Source organism: Entelurus aequoreus, linkage group LG04 (genome assembly GCF_033978785.1).
Source record: "Entelurus aequoreus isolate RoL-2023_Sb linkage group LG04, RoL_Eaeq_v1.1, whole genome shotgun sequence".
Taxonomy (NCBI): domain Eukaryota; kingdom Metazoa; phylum Chordata; class Actinopteri; order Syngnathiformes; family Syngnathidae; genus Entelurus; species Entelurus aequoreus.
Window position 1 is genome coordinate 40084630 of NC_084734.1, and position 16716 is coordinate 40101345.

The 16716-nt window shown below is 43.5% G+C and overlaps 1 protein-coding gene across 3 annotated transcripts in view; it reads left to right on the top strand.

Annotated features, from left to right (window-relative positions):
• Nucleotides 1-16716, top strand: part of fam184ab (family with sequence similarity 184 member Ab) — a 140137-nt gene that overhangs the window by 80901 nt on the left and 42520 nt on the right. For all 3 annotated transcript variants that reach the window (XM_062044869.1, XM_062044871.1, XM_062044872.1), the window contains exons 10-14: nucleotides 2233-2355; nucleotides 3918-4079; nucleotides 4277-4398; nucleotides 8627-8777; nucleotides 14310-14522. In XM_062044869.1, the coding sequence (XP_061900853.1) occupies nucleotides 2233-2355; nucleotides 3918-4079; nucleotides 4277-4398; nucleotides 8627-8777; nucleotides 14310-14522 (771 nt within the window). The remainder of the gene's footprint in view (nucleotides 1-2232; nucleotides 2356-3917; nucleotides 4080-4276; nucleotides 4399-8626; nucleotides 8778-14309; nucleotides 14523-16716) is intronic.

A 16716-nucleotide genomic window follows, 5' to 3' on the forward strand; every position in this document is an offset into this window, starting at 1 on the left:
GCTTGATGAGGTGGTTCGGGCATCTGGTCAGGATGCCACCCGAACACCTCCCTAGGGAGGTGTTTAGGGCACGTCCGACCGGTAGGAGGCCACGGGGAAGACTCAGGACACGTTGGGATGACTATGTCTCCCGGCTGGCCTGGGAACGCCTCGGGATCCCCCGGGAAGAGCTGGACAAAGTGGCAGTGGAGGGGAAGTCTGGGCTTCCCTGCTTAGGCTGCAGCCCCCGCGACCCGACCTCGGATAAGCGGAAGAAGATGGATGGATGGATGGTAGAAATTGAAAAAATGGTCTGTGACAAGACTCCAACCTGCAAAGCTGATCTGACAACAGCAATCAGGGAAAGTTAGAGCAAGATTGATGAAGAGGACTGTTTCTCACTCGTTAAATCCATGCCTCAGAGACTGTAAGGTGTTATAAAAGACATAGGTGGTGCAACAACTGGGACAACTACCAGTGGTGTATTATAGTGTTTTTTTGTCTGTATTTTATTATTACATATTTCCTTATAATTGAGTGATTCTTAATTTATGTTCTTAATTTCTTTAAGTGTGTTTTTAAAGCCAGAAAGTTGCCAGTTGAAGTGACTATAGTTTTGTGTCATGTCTGTTTTCTGCTTTTTTTTCTATAAAATTTAACAACTGAATGAACATCCTCCGAGACTGGTCATTCCATCATCTTCCCAGAGGCTGTGAAATCGCTATTGCGTGTAACCTCTTCATTCATTTGCTCTAGATCTAGAAACTCTAGATTAAATTTGAGAGATGAGCAGTTTTAATCCCTTAGGTCAGTCGTCCCCAACCACCGGGTCCATGGATCGATTGGTACCGGGCCGCACAAGAATAAAAAATAACTAAAAAATAAAAACTTTTTTTTATTTTTTATTTTTTATTAAATGATAAATGGGTTATACTTGTATAGTGCTTTTCTACCTTCAAGGTACTCAAAGCGCTTTGACAGTATTTCCACATTCACCCATTCACACATACATTCACGGCGGGAGCTGCCATGCAAGGCGCTAACCAGCAGCCATCAGGAGCAAGGGTGAAGTGTCTTGCCCAAGGACACAACGGACGTGACTAGGATGGTAGAAGCTGGGGATTGAACCCCAGTAACCAGCAACCCTCCGATTGCTGGCACGGCCACTCTACCAACTTCGCCACGCCGTCCCCCAAATCAACATAAAAAACACAAGATACACTTACAATTAGTGCACCAACACAAAAAACCTCCCTCCCCATTTACACTCATTCACACTCATTCGCACAAAAGGGTTATTTCTTTCTGTTATTCATATTTCTGGTTCCTACATTATATATCAATATAGATCAATACAGTCTGCAGGGATACAGTCCATAAGCACACATGATTGTATTTTTTTATGACAAAAAAAAAATAAAATAAAACAAATTTAAAAATTTGCTCCGTGGGACAAATTTTCAAGCGTTGACCGGTCCGCAGTTACAAAAAGGTTGGGGACCACTGCCTTAGGTCATCCATTCAGTACGTGATGAGCTGATCATGTCAACAATGTGTGTGTGTGTGTGTGTGTGTGTGTGTGTGCACATGTCTGCTTGCAGCATAAATATTTGACTACTACTTTGCGGTGTGAACATGCATTACTCCTAATACTGTATATACTGTACGTGCTATACACAAAGCTGCTGTTTTTAAGCTGCTGTTGTCCTACATAACATCATCGTGCAGTCTTTGTGGTGACATGCACACAATCTAGTTTTGTCAGTTTAACAAAAACATGACTGTTAGCGTATGTCCTCGTTTTTAATATTTGCACAAAACTTCCATCATAGTCTACCATGACACAATAAACCTTGAAAGGGAAGTATTTATCAGATTGAGGCCTCTTTTGCTCAAATAGTTTAAAAAGTTCATTAAAAAGTTGTTATGAATAAAATCATGGCGCGGTACCAAAGCGTGCTGTGGTAGCAGCCTAATGAGCCCCGAGTGGCTACAAACTGAGGGGTTCTAGGCAATTTGGCCGCGGCCGAGGCGTCACGCTGCCACCACCCTGATATAGTCGCCATGATGTCGCCTTCCCTCCCAAGCCCGTCCAGCCTGCACGTGCATGTACGAGTGTGCACAGTCGCTATGATTTATTTTAAATGATGGAGCAGAGTAGATCCAAAGTGACAGCTGCGTGAAGAGAACAACATTTAAAAAACTGTCATGTGTTTGATTTAAAGCGTGTGTTTGTGTGTCGACTATGCACAGGAACTGGAGCAGCAGTTTGAACACGAGCGGCACGTGCTAGAGGAGCAGAAGAGTCTCCTCAAGCAGCAGCTGGAGCAGATGAGGGACGAGATGACCTCCAGACTTAACGCGGCCAACCAGGAGGTGGGACCTTTAGACTCTGTGACTGCTGGTGTTATGTCAAGGAATGCTGTAAAAAAAAAAATATTTGATTAGTTCCACGGTCAAACTGGTATGAGTATCATTTTACATTACCTGATATTCACATTAACCATTGGTAATAAATTGTAAAATAAATCAATAAACAATATAAAACACCCTTAAGTCTTAGTTGTAATAACAAAGGAGAGATTTGTAACTGTCATATTTTTTTAGAAATATTGTCTCACAATCTAAAGATACCACATTCTGCCGTTTATCAATGTATTTATTTGTCTGTGCAATGAATGGAAGTTCTCACAATCGAAAGCACACATTGGTCATCTTTCCATACTGTATTTTTTTATTTAACCAGGAAAGTCCCATTGAGATTAAACAAACTCTTTTTTAAAAGAGTCCTGGCCAACAGGCAGCAACAAATAGAATAAATATCACACACATTAAAAAAACAGATACAATTTAAAAATAGCATCTCAAGTTCTCTCTGCACTAAAAGCGTTCAATAAGTTCAGTTAATTTCCAGTCTTTTTGCAACGTGTTCCATATAAAAGGAGCAGCGTAAACAAAAGCCCATTTTCCCAGTTATGTGCAGGCAAATGGAACAGTGAGCAACAAATGATCATTTGAAGGAAATCAATAAGATTCAACACTCCTCTGTGTGATTAAATTACAAATATAAGAGGGCAGTAGACCCAGCATTTCCCTATAAATAAAAATATACAAATGAGCCAGCCTCCTGGAGGACACAGAAGGCCATCCCACTCGAGAATACAGCTCACAATGATGGGTCAAGGCCCTACAGTTAGTTATGAACCTCAGAGAAGCATAATATACAGTGTCAATCCTATGTAGACATTGAGTGGTGGCATTCATGTACAACAGGTCTCTATATATCTGATAAAAATGTTGCAGTGACAAGGCGCTTTTTTGCCTCAAAGGAAAAAAAATGTTTTCCGAAAGAAAAAGCCCAATTTGAGTTTACGTTTTTTCTCAACATTGTCAATATGGGCCTTGAAAGTCAGGGAGTCATCCAACAAAATACAGAGGTATTTATACGTGTGAACCACCTCGTTGACATTTCACTCAAGAGTGGACACAAAGGGGATGGTTTGAGGAACCTTCTTAGTGTTTGAAAACAACATTAGTTTTGTCTTTTCAGCATTGGGGACCAGTTTTAGCTGCAGGAATGTGTGCTGGGCCATATCAACAGCTTTTTGCAGAGATTCTACAGCTTTAGCAGGGTTCAAACCAAAACAGTAAATTATTGTGTCATCAGCGTAAAAAAATGTATGTTCGCGTCAGACACATTTTGTCCCAATTCATTAATATACATGATGAGCAGGAGGGATCCTAATTTTGCACCCTGTGGCACCCCATATAGAGTATCAATCATGTCCAAAGCAAACCACATCATGGGTTATCTAGATATCTATTGAAAGGATCATCTCATGACACAAAGCACACTCTTACATCTTCCTATTGAAGTAACGGAGGGTGGGATTTAACCCCACTCTTCTTCTGTTCTGTTCCGTTGCTCTCCCCTCCAGGTGTGTCGGCTACAGGAACAGATACAGCAGGGCGAGAAGGACATGGGCACAGCGGAGGGACAGATGTCCACTCTAAAGGAGGCACAGGACAAGCTGCTGGAGGAGCTGGACGCCACCAGGGGTCGGCTGAGGGAGACCAGCAACCTGCTCACGGCACTGCAGGTGAGCTTAATCAGGTGGCACACACATTTAACATTGCATCATCTGTGTGTGTGTGTGTGTGTGTGTGTGTGTGTGTGTGTGTGTGTGTGTGTGTGTGTGTGTGTGTGTGTGTGTGTGTGTGTGTGTGTGTGTGTGTGTGTGTGTGTGTGTGTGTGTGTGTGTGTGTGTGTGTGTGTGTTTGTGTGTGTGTGTGTCAGGGAGAGCTGGAGATCCAGAAGCGTCAACATGAAGCCAAAGTGATCACCACCAAAGAGGAGGAGAAGCATAAGATGGACAAAATGGCTCTGGAGCTGGAGCTCAAATGGACTGAGACTCTAAGGTGTGCCTTTTGCTTTACCTCATGCCTGCTGAGAGGAAAGGCATAGTTATTATTCACCACTCAGGAACAGTACCAGCCAGACGTGCCTGCAATGTATTTTTGTGTGCGTGCGTGTGTGCGTATGTGTGCTGAAGTGCGGGGAACTGATGTAATGGCTGCCGCGTGGGAGTTGAAATGACAGCTGTTAAGTGAAGTTTTGCAGAAAAAAAACACACTTTTTGTCATTCTGAGAGGCAGGAAATGACAACCCCCTCCATCACACATTTACATACACACACACACACACACACACACAAAACTATAATCGATCAAGTGCTACTGTTCTGCATATCACACAATAAATTCCTAACGAGTAGTTTTAAACGGCTTTTCTGGCCAAAACCTCATAAGACAAGAGAAAATAACTTCCAATAACCACATTTGTATTCCCGTTTTATCCTTCTGAGAGCCACCGTCCTCTGAAGTGGACCCGTAGACCGGAATATAAATAACATGTTCATTTTGTCACTTGGATAATTTTTTGGAGTGCATGAGAAAATGAAAAGGGAAACATATCTTTGACCACATTTATGAACAAGTATATTGCTACACCACAGTAGGAACAGAACCAATGTTGTAATAGCAGTACCAAACTGCTTAGTCAGCATTTAAAGCGCTAATCCCTCCATCCATCCATCTTCTTCCGCTTATCCCAGGTCGGGTCGCGGGGGCAGCAGCCTAAGCAGGGAAGCCCAGACTTCCCTCTCCCCAGCCACTTCGTCCAGCTCCTCCCGGGGGATCCCGAGGCGTTCCCAGGCCAGCCGGGAGACATAGTCTTCCCAACGTGTCCTGGGTCTTCCTCGTGGCCTCCTACCGGTCGGACGTGCCCTAAACACCTCCCTAGGGAGGCGTTCGGGTGGCATCCTGACCAGATGCCCGAACCACCTCATCTGGCTCCTCTCGATGTGGAGGAGCAGCGGCTTTACTTTGAGCTCCCCCCGGATGGCAGAGCTTCTCACCCTATCTCTAAGGGAGAGCCCAGCCACCCGGCGGAGGAAACCCATTTCGGCCGCTTGTACCCGTGATCTTGTCCTTTCGGTCATAACCCAAAGCTCATGACCATAGGTGAGGATGGGAACGTAGATCGACCGGTAAATTGAGAGCTTTGCCTTCCGGCTCAGCTCCTTCTTCACCACAACGGATCGATACAGCGTCCGCATTACTGAAGACGCCGCACCGATCCGCCTGTCGATCTCACGATCCACTCTTCCCTCACTCGTGAACAAGACTCCGAGGTACTTGAACTCTTCCACTTGGGGCAGGGTCTCCTCCGCAACCCGTAGATGGCACTCCACCCTTTTCCGGGCGAGAACCATGGATTCGGACTTGGAGGTGCTGATTCTCATCCCAGTCGCTTCACACTCAGCTGCGAACCGATCCAGCGAGAGCTGAAGATCCTGGCCAGATGAAGCCATCAGGACCACATCATCTGCAAAAAGCAGAGACCTAATCCTGCAGCCACCAAACCAGATCCCCTCAACGCCTTGACTGCGCCTAGAAATTCTGTCCATAAAAGTTATGAACAGAATCGGTGACAAAGGGCAGCCTTGGCGGAGTCCAACTCTCACTGGAAACGTGTCCGACTTACTGCCGGCAATGCGGACCAAACTCTGGCACTGATCTTACAGGGAGCGGACCGCCACAATCAGACAGTCCGATACTCCATACTCTCTGAGCACTCCCCACAGGACTTCCCGAGGGACACGGTCGAATGCCTTCTCCAAGTCCACAAAACACATGTAGACTAGTTGGGCAAACTCCCATGCACCCTCAAGGACCCTGCCGAGAGTATAGAGCTGGTCCACAGTTCCACGACCAGGACGAAAACCACACTGTTCCTCCTGAATCCGAGGTTCGACTATCCGGCGTAGCCTCCTCTCCAGCACACCTGAATAGACCTTACCGGGAAGGCTGAGGAGTGTGATCCCACGATAGTTAGAACACACCCTCCGGTTCCCCTTCTTAAAGAGAGGAACCACCACCCCGGTCTGCCAATCCAGAGGTACCGCCCCCGATGTCCACGCGATGCTGCAGAGTCTTGTCAACCAAGACAGCCCCACAGCATCCAGAGCCTTAAGGAACTCTGGGCGGGTCTCATCCACCCCCGGGGCCTTGCCACCGGGGAGCTTTTTAACTACCTCAGCAACCTCAGCCCCAGAAATAGGAGAGCCCACCACAGATTCCCCAGGCACTACTTCCTCATAGGAAGACGTGTTGGTGGGATTGAGGAGGTCTTCGAAGTATTCCCTCCACCGATCCACAACATCCACAGTCGAGGTCAGCAGAACACCATCCTCACCATACACGGTGTTGATAGTGCACTGCTTCCCCTTCCTGAGGCGGCGGATGGTGGTCCAGAATCGCTTCGAAGCCGTCCGGAAGTCGTTTTCCATGGCTTCCCCGAACTCCTCCCATGTCAAAGTTTTTGCCTCCGCGACCGCCGAAGCCGCACACCGCTTGGCCTGTCGGTACCTGTCCGCTGCCTCAGGAGTCCTATGTGCCAAAAGAACCCGATAGGACTCCTTCTTCAGCTTGACGGCATCCCTCACCGCCGGTGTCCACCAACGGGTTCTAGGATTACCGCCACGACAGGCACCAACTACCTTGCGGCCACAGCTCCAATCAGCCGCCTCGACAATAGAGGTGCGGAACATGGTCCATTCGGACTCAATGTCCAGCACCTCCCTCGTGACATGTTCAAAGTTCTTCCGGAGGTGGGAATTGAAACTCTCTCTGACAGGAGACTCTGCCAGACGTTCCCAGCAAACCCTCACAATGCGTTTGGGCCTGCCAGGTCTGTCCGGCATCCTCCCCCACCATCGCAGCCAACTCACCACCAGGTGGTGATCGGTAGAAAGCTCCGCCCCTCTCTTCACCCGAGTGTCCAAAACATGAGGCCGCAAATCCGACGACACAACTACAAAGTCGATCATGGAACTGCGGCCTAGGGTGTCCTGGTGCCAAGTGCACATATGGACACCCTTATGTTTGAACATGGTGTTCGTTATGGACAATCTGTGACGGGCACAAAAGTCCAATAACAAAACACCGCTCGGGTTCAGATCCGGGCAACCATTCTTCCCAATCACGCCTCTCCAGGTTTCACTGTCGCTGCCAACATGAGCATTGAAGTCCCCCAGTAGAACGGGGGAATTCACCCGGGGGAGCACTCTCAAGTACTCCCTCGAGTGAATCCAAAAAGGGTGGGTACTCTGAGCTGCGGTTTGGCGCGTAAGCGCAAACCACAGTCAGGACCCGTTCCCCCACCCGAAGGCGGAGGGAAGCTACCCTCTCGTCCACCGGGTTGAACTCCAACATGCAGGCTCTGAGCCGGGGGGGGAACAAGAATTGCCACCCCAGCCCGTCGCCTCTCACTGCCGGCAACGCCAGAGTAGAAGAGAGTCCAGCCTGTCTCGAGAGAACTGGTTCCAGAGCCCTTGCTGTGCGTCGAAGTGAGTCCGACTATGTCTAGTCGGAACTTCTCCACCTCGCGCACTAGCTCAGGCTCCTTCCCCCCCAGCGAGGTGACGTTCCACGTCCCAAGAGCTAGCTTCTGTAGCCGAGGATCGGACCGCCAAGTGCCCTGCCTTCGGCTTCCGCCCAGCTCACATCGCACCCGACCTCTACGACCCCTGCTATGGGTGGTGAGCCCATTGGAGGGGGAACCCACGTTGCCTCTTCGGGCTGTGCCCGGCCGGGCCCCATGGGGACAGGCCCGGCCACCAGGCGCTCGCCATCGTGCCCCACCTCCGGGCCTGGCTCCAGAGGGGGGCCCCGGTGACCCGCGTCCGGGCGAGGGAAATCTGGGACCATAGGTTTTATTTTTCATTGAGGTCTTCGAGCGCTAATGAGTTGACCAATTGGTCACACAAACAGTTGATTAGCGACATTTTAAAGGGCATGCAGGAGTAGATAAAGGTGTTGGGTCTTTTGGAGTTAATTTATAAGAAGGCGGTTGCCTACAGCCGCAGTGGTTGATGCCGATGTTTAATTGATTAGAGAGCCCAGTGGTTATTTGCGTTTGTAGCACGCAAACTCTTCAACAATAGAAGAGTTAACTGAATAGAGGCATTAATTGGAGCAGGTACGGTAATCACTTTAAAGCCTTTACGTAGTCAAAACAATCCTGTTTTTAAAGGAAAAGGTGAAAGGCAAGCACTGAGATCTAACCCAAGTGCTCTTACTGCAGGCAAGAATGTAAGAAACTACGTGAGGAGCTGAGAGAGGACCACGAGGAGGACAAGGCCTCGGCTTTGAGCCAGCTGGCCCAGAGCAAAGAGCAGGAGATGAGCAACGCCCGCGAGAGCTGGCAGAGGAAAGTGGACGACCTGCTAGAACAGGTACGCACTTTAGCCCTGACTTCATATGTGGATTTGTAGATTTTCTTTGTTCAAGTCAGTATTCGAGCCGCAGCATTCTGGACTGGTTTTGTAAGCGAAAAAAAGAGGCGACAATGAGGTATTAGCGGTGGGCATTGTTTAAAGGATTGGAACGTGCATGCCAATGGAGCGCTTTAATCACACCGAGCTGGGGAAAAAATCGATATGGAAGGATGTGAAAAACGAGAAGAGCAACAGCCTCCCTCTATCTCTGCCAGACGGACGCACATCGGCGCTCGAGACGTTGCACGTGGCGCCTCTATATCCACTAATGGCCGCCTGCTATTATCAATGAAGCGTGCCTCGGCTGTCCTTGCAGCTCATGCAGACAAATGGACATGTTGTCGACTCTGCACTGCCGCACACCGCCGTCACGCCAACTCCAACACCCCCGACACGTGTGATTCATATGCCATCAGTGAAGCCTTTTTATTATTTAGTGAACGTCAAACTGCTCATTTGGTGCAAGATGCCTTTATAACCTGTTTTTATAACAACATACATATTTTGCTTCCCCAATTACCAATTAATTTGTCCAAATAATGTAGTTAGCTTAGCAAATACGCTAGTGTGGCTAAGGCCAGCCCGCCGTTCGACACTGTGTGACTCACGTCTTAGTCACGGCACATTCTCCAAATTTGGGACACAAGCGAGTGAGCTGCTCTTTTTTTGGATCCCCTGACAGTCATTTTTTGTGTGTGATGCAATCCAGCTTTTATGGTTTATTCTTAGTGGCTTTTCAAGTGCTGATGAATTAGAAATGCGAGGCCCTGGCTTGTACTCTGACTTAAAGAGCTGAAACAATGCTGGCTAACTTTCTTTTTTTTAACCTAACGCAACGGGTAGCGTGCTCCCCCTGTTGTTTTTACGTGGCATTGCAGGAAAGAAACATTCAGCGCATATAAGAGCTCAAGAACGTACTTAAAGCTGGGGTACTTGAATCTTGTTTATCTTGATGAATTGAAAATGAAAACCAATGAGTTGACTGATGAACATTACCACATAATTTATTCAGAAAGTATAAATAACGACAAATAAAGATAGAATACTATTAACCGCAACATGTAAGTGTAAAAAAAACAACAACAACATTATGATTTGTTCATTTTCAGAATGTGCTTTTTCTATTTTTAAACAAGGAAAACAATCTGAAGTTGTCTTTATTTTTAAGTTATCGTGCCGTGATTTTACCAGTCCGGCCCACTAGGGAGTAGATTCTTCTCCATGTGGCCCCCGATCTAAAATGAGTTTGACACCCCTGCTCTAAATCCTGTGGTTGGATCTGAGGGGATGACCGTCAGGAAACAATTGATTTTGTCTTCCAAGGTTTTATTTACTAAAATACTTAATTATAAGGCACAGACAGCACTCAGAAATGCATTAGTTATGATATACTGTATGACGCTAATATGATGTTTTTTCTAGTTAAAAAATATAACTTACATACCCCAGCTTTAATTAACGTTTTTTTGGCAAGAAGCCACATTTTGTACTGAAGGAAGTGTTAAAAATGGACGAAAAAATGCTTAGTTTAAAATGAATTGGAATTCTACTCAAATAAAAAGATATGATATCACATATCTTAAAAAAACAATATAATACATTTGTTAGACTAGACCAGTTCTTCTCAAATAGTTGGGCGGGCCGCCCCCCCATGGGGAGTGTGGTGCAATGCCAGGGGAGACGCGTATGATCCTTGGGGGAACTTGCTTTTTTTTGCCATACCAGAATATTATGAAACGTATGTAGCACTTGGCTTCACTGGGACCACGGTGGGAGACGAGGAAAGACCGGTGTTTTGTTTCCTTAATGTCAATAAGCTTACAATGTTATGCAGAGTTATAGTTATAACAATTTTATAGACAAATTATACTATTTATAGTGACGGTAGAGAGTGGGGGGACGCAAAATATATTTTCCCCCCTAGGGGGGGCGTAACAGAAACTAATTGAGATAATAAATTATATTAAATCATAAGTGTGCTCATAAAGTTGTATCTATATCCGAATCATGTTTTTTAATTATTTTGAATTGATCCATAATTTTCAAAAATAGATTTGAAAAAAAATAAAAATACGTCTTTTAAATAGTTTTTATTTACATTTTTTATGAATCCCCCTTTTTTAGGCCATATATCTGCGCTTACTTGCTGCGTGTATACATCATACGTGAGCAGTTAAGAGGAGCTTTTGTAACCTGTAACCTATTTTCAAAAAAGGATTTATTATAATTTTTATACTAAAACGTATATTGTTTATTATATTGTTTATTATTATTTACTTATTTCATTTTATTTTATTTTTATTTTTATTGTATTTATTTATTTTTATTTGTTATTGTTATTATATTTTTAATTTGATTTAATTTAATTTTTATTTATTTATTTATTTATTTATTTATTTATTTATTTATTTATTTATCTATTTATTTTTAAATTTTTTTAATTATTATTATTATTTTTGTTTAATCGTATTATTTATTTGTGTGTGGCATCGCGCGGGCCTCGCTTCCTGTTGGGTGGGGTCCGTGCCCGTGTGGCCCGACCTTGCGCTGTGGGGTCTCTGTTGGTGACTTGATGTGGTGGCGGCGCGGCGCCCATGTCTGGTCTGGATGCTGTGTCTCGGTTGTTTGGGCGGTGGTGTGTTCGTGCGGGTTTGGGTTGGGGTGGTGGGGTCTTTTGGTGGGGGGGGGGGGGGGTGTTGGTGTCTCTTGTTTGCGTGTTGGCGTTTGGGCTGGCTGGCGGGCTGGCTCTGGCTGGTCTCCGTGATCCTGTTGGAGTGTGGTTGCCGGTCGCAGTTTTTTTTTTTCAGCATGTCTGTGATCTTCTTTTAATTCTTTTTTTTTTTTAAATATATTTAATTATTTATTTATTTTTATTTTTTATTTTTTTTAAAATATATTTTATTAATATTATTATTATTTATTTATTTATTTTTTCTTTCCCCTACCTCAGGGGGGAGACTCGGCGGGGCGGTTGCTGGTTGTTCCATCTCCATCGTTGGGGTCCCTGCGGGTGGAGTGGGTGGTTCCCGTGGCCCTGTGCTGGGTGGTCCTGTGGCGGCCGACTTGGGTGGGGTGGCCGGGGGCTGGCCTCGCAGCGCTCTCTGGGGGTGGGGGGTGGGCTCGTGGGGGCCCGGTTGCCGGTGGGGCGGGGACGGTCTTCCCGTCCGGTTGCGGGGGGTCTCCGGGCCCCTCGGGCGGGGCGTCCCGCCTTTGTGCCCGTGTGGGGTGTGGTCTCTCGCTGGCTTGGGGTCTGGCTGACCCCTGCTTTTCTCGTGCCTTGTCCTCTGCCGGGTGCGTCTGTCTGCTGCCTGCTGCTGGGCCTTGTGGGCGGCGCGGTGGGCCGGGCTCTGGGGTTCCTGTCGCTGTCCGGCTTGGCTGCGTGGGGGCGGTGGTCCCTGGTTCCCTGGGCACCACACCTACTGTTTGTGGGTTGGGCTCTCGGGGAGGCTGGGGCCGTACTCTGGCTCCCGCACACACTGGGAGTCAAATGTATTGTACATACAAATTCACATATACTCACATACATAGGTACCTACGCTCCCACATACATATACAAATACAGTACATATTTACACACTCAAAGTTTGTACATCCACACGCACATTCATTATACAAACATACACATATACATACTGTACATATACATTCACTGTACAAACATACATATACACTTACTGTACATATACACTCACTGTACAAACACATACACATACTGTACATATACATTCACTGTACAAATACATACTGTATACACACACTGTACATATACATTCACTGTACAAACACACGCATACACATACTGTACATATACATTCACTGTACAAACACACACATACACATACTGTACATATACATTCACTGTACAAACACACATATACTGTACACATACAAGTACATATGCATACATACACTCATGCACATAATCACGTTTAATCAAACATATATTCATGTTGTTGTCCTAGGGTAAACTGGGTATAACACATGGCACACTGACAAAGCTTAACCTATTGTTACTATAACAATCTACAAGGTTAATGTAGGTTGCTTCTCTTTCTTCCCCTCCATTTTTCTGCATTCTTTCGTATCTCAAGTTATCATTACGCATATGTATTGTTGCATTTGAACAACTGTATTGTTGATAATAAAGGTAAAGTATTGGTATTGTTCATTATCAATAGCGCTAATTCTATTGGTATTCGTATTGCTCCATTTTTAGTGTAATAATGCTCATTTTCATTTCTGTATTGTTTTTTATTTTCGCTAACTGCTTATTTGCTATTACTTTTACCATCATATTTGTACATGTCGTATTTGCTGATGTTGCTCTATTGTTGTTGTTGTTGTTGTGTTTGTTGTTGTTGTTTTTGTCTCTCTGTCTAATCCCCCTCTTGTCCCCACAATTCCCCCCTCTGTCCTCCTTTTTTTCTCTTTCTATCCCCTCCTGCTCCGGCCCGGCTGCACCAAATGATAATATAAATACATTTAATAAAGTCAAATACAAATAAGGCAACAAGAGAAGTATCCTACACTTCTCTTTTGTAAAGTAAATCTGAACAGCCGATATGGGCATCTACATCTACTATATGATTTGCCTAAGAAGCTGGACAGGACAAAAATTAAAATTAAAATTAAAATTAAAAATTAAAAAAATAAAACATATATTGTGAGAATTGGGTTCAATCGAGAATCAATTCTAAATCGAAGCTTTACCAAAAGAATCAAATCATGAGTTGTTGTAAGATTCCCATCCCTAATAATAAAACTTATTTCGATAAAGCTTTTCTGGGTACACAGATTCGGACTTAATTTATTGTAGTTATTAAAAAATATTCATTGTTGTTTTTACTATGTAGTTGTATTTAAGTATAGCCTTTTTTTAAACAGCATTTGTCAAAAGGCTACAAAATAATAAGCAATTAAAATTAAAAATATATAATGATATATAATTGTATACTATTTTTTATAAGTATTTGAATGAGTGTACACAACAGACAACGTAAAATTGTTTTTATAAAATCTAAAAGTACCGTATTTTCCGGGTTATAAGCCGCTACTTTTTCCCCAAGCTTTGAACCCTGCGTCCTATACAAAGGTGCGGCTTATCTGTGGATTTTTCTTTGCTATTAAAAAATCTCATTAAAGAAGGAGAAAAATCCTAAATCTCATAAAGGATGAATAAAAACATAAATTACTTCTCTGTTTTGTTTGAATTGCCATTTTACTGCTGTGTCAAAGGCACCATTTGTAAACAATTAGGGTATGTAAATAAGCATTTACAAAGTCGTTCTATTTAAATATCTAATTTCACAACATAGCGGTACATATCTGCGGCTTATATGAAAACATTTTTTTCTTCAAAAAAATGTAAGGATGCGTCTTTAATACCGTTGCAACTTATAGTCTGGAAAATACAGTAGTTTCTTTATTGTTTCCCCCTTCGATTGGTTGAGCTAAGTCAAGATGTTGATACTTACCTTTCCCCCCCACCAGATCTCCTTACTGAAACAAAGTCTGGAAATGCAGCTGTCACAGTCGCAGTCATCGCTGCAGCAGCTGCAGCACCAGTTCAGCCAGGAGAGAGAGCACCTGCGTACGCAGCTGGACGAGCTGCAGACCGAGCACCAGCGGCGCCAGCAGCGTCTGCAGGAGGCCCAGTGCTGCGCCCTGCAAGACATGGAGCACGCACGTCAGCGTGACATCAAGGTAGGTGGCGCCGACAAGTGCAAATCAATGCAGCGACAAAAACAAGGAAATATGAAGTACTAATTTTAAGGACAGCGCCGTAGAGTTTAAGTGTAAACAAACAGTCTTGTTGATGTGAGTCCTCCAGCGCTAACAAACACATTCAAACATTCCATTCTTAATAAAACCATTTGCATCATTTATGATGTTTGCAAATCTTTCTTCCAGCAAGAGAATTGTATTGGAATAGTATACATGCTTTAGGCAGAAGTTGGGTCTTCTTCATCATTTCCCAAAGTGGGAGAAAATGTCTTCTGTGAGTCACACGTACAATTTTTTTTTTTATGCTAACGTCATTACGTGCCTGCACACAGAAGCCAGTGATAAATAAAACACCTTCTCTCCTCCTACGCTCGCCCTCATTTAGACAGCCACTACGTTTCTTCCACACGCCTTTCATGCTTTTAGGATCATTAACCCTTAGAAAAACTGCCTCTGTTGGCTTTCCTTAGTGTTAGTGGAATATTTTCTTTCCACTTTGAGAAACTACTGTTAACACACTGAGTCGAAAATAACACACAATCTTACTAGTGAAAATTGTTTTTGTTTCCTTACTGTAAATTATAAGTGTAATGAAGCTTTCTCATAAGTTAGAATGAAAATATAAAGTGTAGTATTCAAAAAAGTACGCATTTTGCAAACAACACAGTTGAATGTTGTTAAAAACTTGATGTCAGTGTTGCCTTACCATCTCTTCTCCCTCCCACTCCCTTAACAAAACAGCCTGTTTTGCTTTGAATTACTATTGACAAGCTTTTTTCCACCAATACGTTTCTTTGACTTTACATTTGAACTCAAGGGGGTCTTGCACATGGTGTAAATAAAGCTAAAACCGCCACTACCTGGTCATGACATGAACTGTAATAATACTGCAGCAGTAGCAGTAGGGAATTAATAGTACTTAGCTCATTATAATACATGTAAGTACCACATTCAGATGTAAAAATAAGTTACTTTTGGATATAGTAAAACTAACCGGTAGAGAATCTTACCTTCATATACTGCTTTCTATTATGCAAAACCAACTTTTCTTACCTATTAGTACCAAGTATATGTGCATTTGGGATCTGCATAAGTCTCAAAAATTTGAAATCAAACCCTTGAGCGGAGATGTTTCTAAAAAAAATAATCTTGCCTTACTTCATACTTCCTCCAAACGAGCTGTTTGGAATTTTTCCCATTGGTGACGTTTTTTCCATTGGTGACGTTTTTCCCATTGGTGACGTCAGCGGATATCTCCATAAATGATTCCATAAATATTGGATATTTCTCATTGCCGAGAGCTCAAACCACTCGTAAACGTTTTTGTGTGTCTGTATGCGGAGTAAAACTATGGAACAAACTGGACTTACAACACAAGCAATGCCAAACTATTAATCGATTTAAACTATTATACAAACATGGGGTCTGGTTCAAATATAGAGATGAGGGTCTTTAATTTGACCTGCTGTTGTACTCTGTCTCAAAGTGTTAACATGTGCTCAATGTTTCCTTACCATTATTGCTATGTTGTCTATCACCATTATTGCTATGTTGTCTATTACCATTGTTGCTATGTTGTCTATTACCATTGTTGGCATGTTGTCTATTACCATTGTTGGTATTTTGTCTATTACCATTGTTGGTATATTCATTCTTCTTACATTGTTGATACACATTATTGTTACAGTGTAATAATTATTGTTACCTTATAATGCCACTATGATACAACATCTGTATTATAATCCTTAAACAAAGTAACAGTGAAACTCATGTGAATAATCACTGAATGGAGAACTGGGGGTGGGATTAAATAAATTATCTTCTTCCCACTCCCTTTTAGGCAATACTGGACAATCATGCTTTACATAGTATACATTACCTTTGCACTACATTAATTTATATTATTATGTGTTGTCAACTTTGTACTTTTTAAAAAAAATATTACTATTATTTTTGTATGTCATTGCCTGAAATAAATAAATAAATGAAAAATGGAAAAAAAAATAAAATAAATGTTAAAGTTTTACCTGAAGAGACTTGTGCTCGTCTGCCGTTGTAGTTCCTTCTTTTTCTCTATCTTCTTGTTGTGGGGCAGACTGGTTCGTACATACACAGGCATCTTCTCCTGTTGCTATTTCTAATACAAAGTAGTGTATAGTTCTAACCTAATATG